Raw genomic sequence first — 4,549 nt, 5'->3', positions numbered from 1 at the left:
CCACACAGGTACGTCGAGCCGTGAAGAAGTGGTGGCATCGGTTCCGCGACTCTCGCAGCATGCACAACTCCACCATGAGGCGCCGCAGCTCCAGAACGTCAATGACGATGTTTGTATCAAGTGAGGTAGCCTTCTCGTGCGTGCATTCCTGTTGTCGCTTCACGCTTTCTCTGTCCGACACTAGAATCGCGGAGCCGCACCTGAGAGGTATGACTGGCGGGGCGCACCTGTAAACTCACACACGGGCGTGCGCGCCAGCCTGTCTGCCTGTTGACGTAATAGCGTGGGCTGAAAGCCAGAAGTGACCATGTCCATTTGTCCATTTGCGCCAAAATGCCTTCTAAAGGAAAAAAATCCCAGCGATATTTAATTAGGCATTTAAACGATATTGTATTGCTTCTTGTCTGAAAATATCAAACCAGTCCAACAAGTGGTTTTGCCACAAACACAGATTCCCATACGTTTCTGTCCAAGAGTAATATTATATTACACTGTGCCCTAAAGTTAGATTTTCCTCAAAACGAGGAATGTGGACATGCTCACTTCTAGCCATCTGCCGACGATGCGTGGTAGCGAAAAGCAGGGTTGCCACCGATGCCAAATACCCTTTTAAAAAGGACGTATTATGTCCAAAAGGCTTAGGCTCTACTTCTTTTTCCTTTTTCCGTTGATATTGGGCGAATGGTGGTCTGTTTGATTTAAAAAGGCCAGATTCATTTCTCGCATTCCTTATCACCAGAAAGAAACAAGAGATTGGGAACCGATGCTCCAGGAAAGCGAATAAAACAGCAATGACAGATATAGATCTACCTGTCCGGCTATTGCCAATCGGTTGTAAGATGATTGGACTAATATACGCCTTCCTACAAAAGATACCCTGATTGCTATCATTATTTGATGTATAAGAGAACGTATGATGTAGATCTAAGTAGTAAGATTATTCAGTATTTAAACCCTGCTGACCTTGCCTGTAGTCCGACTTTGTAAAAAAAACATAGGCCCTCACCAGATCATATAAAAAACCCATTTGTTGAATAAAGTTTCCATAATGAACCTTATCACAAGATGATATTATAAATAAAAGCATTCATTCCTAATAATTATTACAATACATGTGTTTAGTTTTTAAAGAGCAGGCCACACTTTAAAGAAAGCCGGACAAAAAGGCCTAATGAGTAGATACCAACACTGGCGTTATGGCGTTTAACTAGCTTCCGTAACAAAGACAGGCAATGGAAGCGCCGTCTCCATGAAGGTAGATGATAATATGTGATCACAGTTTGTCTTTTATGTATCTTGCATTTTGGTTTTAGTAAAAGTTTTATCGCTCTTGCAATACAACCCAGTCCTGAAAGTGCCGGAGAGTAGAGCTGTTATAACAGAGTAACGGACAAGGCTAAAAAAGGAGGAGAAATAACACGATAAACGTTTGATAGGAAAGAAAGAGCAAATCACATCAACGCACCTACCAACCACCCAGCTGATTTACCTGCACATAATAATATAAATGCTGCAAGAAAGAAATTACGTTATCCTGGTCTAAATTTCCCCGTCACCGATCTATTCAAGAGCTTTATGCAAGTCATCTTTTAACTAGTTTCCCTCTTTTACCTTCTATTTTTTCCAGAAAAAGCCAGACGTTCAAGGCCATTCAATGCCTCAATTGTTCAGGATGGTCAAGGTCTTTCAATGCTTAGATTCAAGGGTCATAATTACTGCATTTGTCTCTGCCTATTTGCTTTTATTAGAATTTAGAGACAGTCCCGCGCTGGCTTTTTTCAACGCTAACATTTTAATTTCTCTAGATTTACTGAAATTTTAAGCAGTCAACAAAAACAAAAAGACCCATGATGCTACAGTCTTCACAAAAAATGTTAAGCACCGCTTCCCAAAGTGCACACAAAGTAAAAACCCGCGAAATCAAATGATTCTTTCTTTGACATACATTTTATTTATCAATCCATAAAAGCAAAAAGGAAATTTCACCACAATCGAAAGCGAAATGCGTAATTCCCAGCGCTCAAAAGGGAGCCACCCTCAAACGAAATCACAAAAGAAAGGTTCACAAAAAGTCTCAGTAATATTAAAGAAAACGACCTCTTTAAGATCGTGAGTGTCAATGGGATTGTCCGAAGCTCGTGTGCCCACCATTCACGGCAAGGCAGCCAAGGCACCGCTGGCGCATAGAGTTGATCAGGCGTGCCAGAAAGGCCTGGGGAATGATGTTCCATTCTTGTTGCAGCCATCCAAGCAGCTGCTGTCGGTTAGAGGGCAAAGGGTGGTTCTCTCGAACTCTCCAACCAAGCTCAGTCCTCAATTGTTCAATAGGATTGAGGTCTGGACTGTTGGCTGGCCAAACCATGCTGGTAATCCCCGCCTACTGCACGTAGACGTTGAAGCCCTGGACCTGTGCGGTGTGGCGTTGTCGTCCTGAAGGACAACAGAAGGCCCAATCTGCTGCAGCGCCGAGATGACCAGAGGTCGAAGGATCTCCTGCAGATACCGCTGCCCGGTCAGGATATCGTGGACATTGTAAAGGGGGATTCTGGGATGCCTGCTGATCCCCCCTCCCCGAAACCATAATGGAGCTGCCTCCAAACGGGACCACTTCTTGAACTGCATTGGCAGCAAGCTGCTCCCGTGGACGCCTCTAGATGCGGGTTCGGCCATCACTGAGTGTCAGACAGAACCGAGATTCATCAGTGAACAGGACCTGTGTCCACTGGTCACCTGTCCACTTCTGGTGCACAGTGCACCAGATTTGACGGTTAGCTTGCTGGTTGTGGGTCAGCTTAAGTTTTCTGATTGGACGACGCGCACAAAGGCTGACGTCATGAAGGTGATTACGTATTGTCTGCGAACAGACTGTGGTGTTGATGGCAGCTCGCAGACGTCGCCTGATGACGCTGGCAGAGCTAGTCTGCTGCTGTATGGCTTGGCGTTGGATGTAGCTGTCCTCTCTTGCTGTCGTTTTCTTGGGACGACCCGTGTGACGCAGCTCCTGGACTCTTCCTGTTACTGCAAACCGCAGCCTCAGCCGTATGATGGTAGAATGTGATACCTGAAGTCTGCGTGACACTTTGCGTACGCCAACTTCATCCTGCAGCCAGACAATTGCCCGGGTCCTGTCGACGTCGTTCCCCTTTTGTCGTGGTAGCATCTGGCTTGACGCGGTAATACTGTAAAACAGAGCTGAAACGGCGGCTTACGTACGCAGACAAGCGGACACAGTTCGTAGCCAGAGGTGCATTCTTCCACGTTCATCTCATTTTTGCGATGCAGAAAGCCCCAGGTATCGCTCACTGTCGTTTGAAACTCGGCCCAGTTTTGCTGAAATTGCAGATTTTCCCTCGCGCCAAGCATGCCGTATGATGCACACGAGTTACCCACACAGTGGTTACCGTATTCACTATTGACCACTTAGCCTTGATGCAGAAATTTACAAGATAAATCAGATTGCTTTTTAAAAAAATGGTTATTTGAAAATACTTGGCATTATCCTGACTGTTCCTTAACTTTTTGTAAAGACTGTATATCCTCTTTTTGTAGACCTGTGTGGAGAAATTTGGTTTACAACGGTGTAGCATATTACACAAACCTAAATACATAGATACATACATATTGACACAGTAATATACCACAAACATACCATGGTTGATCGCCACTGTACAGAGCCCTGATTTGATTGAAAGGTCGGGTGGTTAAGCTAAAGTTGTTATGTCTTGCTCAAGGACACACCTCAGTGACCACCCACTTAAGCGCCGTTTTATAGACGTATGCTTGACATAATTTGGACTGGACTGGAGAACCGTGACGTGAAAAGCTTGATGTAGGTGAATCCGCGTGTCAGATCCATCTCCTGGAAATAAATTGAAAGAAAAGTTAGTGGTCTTCGAGGGATTGGACAGCCCTGCGATAGATGTAGTTGGAATCTGTTAGCTCATAGTGTGTATACAGCATGACCTTGGGGTACCTCATAAGATGTAGCATAACATATACTTCCAAGCATGTTGGTGTTTTCCTTGCACGATAGACTTGATCACATAGCCTTTATATAGTGTCAAGCTCAGGTGGGAGAACCTGTTTTTGTTTTGTTTTGTCTTGTTGTTTTTTGTTTGTTGTTGTTTGTTTGGGGGGTTGTTGTTGTTGTTGTTTGTTTGTTTTTTTTAAAGTTTTATGGCTCTCGCAACTGCATAAGGTCATATGAGCGCCAAGGGGTGGATATCAACAGAGAAGTCCAAACGGGGAATCAGGCTTACTCTGCTCACCTCTCTAGCCTCAACAGCTCAAGAGTCCGCTTCGACAGTCAAGGCAACCCGGAAAGAGCAGTTCACAAGAGAGTGACAAACATACAAAAGAAGTAGAGGAAAAATGACGACAGTAAGGATGAAGAAAGGAAAAGCAGTAGTTCCCCCTATGTTGTTCCGGCACAGTTTGAGCATGACATTGATATATCAGCCCATTTACATTTCTACTGTACATAAGGACATGTTAATATCCTTCCTTTGGGAATGGCCTAAAGACACTTCAGTCAGTAGTGCTGCTCTGG

General features: G+C 44.5%; 1 protein-coding gene across 1 annotated transcript in view; it reads left to right on the top strand.

Annotated features, from left to right (window-relative positions):
* LOC101858107 (corticotropin-releasing factor receptor 1) overlaps positions 1-4,549 on the top strand; it is a gene marked incomplete at its 5' end in the record, with an annotated part of 19,928 nt that overhangs the window by 9,888 nt on the left and 5,491 nt on the right. The window contains 1 exon segment of the mRNA XM_035969898.1: positions 9-120. Within this exon segment, the coding sequence (XP_035825791.1) occupies positions 9-120 (112 nt within the window).

This window comes from Aplysia californica, unplaced genomic scaffold (assembly GCF_000002075.1).
Source record: "Aplysia californica isolate F4 #8 unplaced genomic scaffold, AplCal3.0 scaffold00193, whole genome shotgun sequence".
Classification (NCBI taxonomy): domain Eukaryota; kingdom Metazoa; phylum Mollusca; class Gastropoda; order Aplysiida; family Aplysiidae; genus Aplysia; species Aplysia californica.
This window is presented reverse-complemented; position numbering and strand designations above follow the sequence as displayed.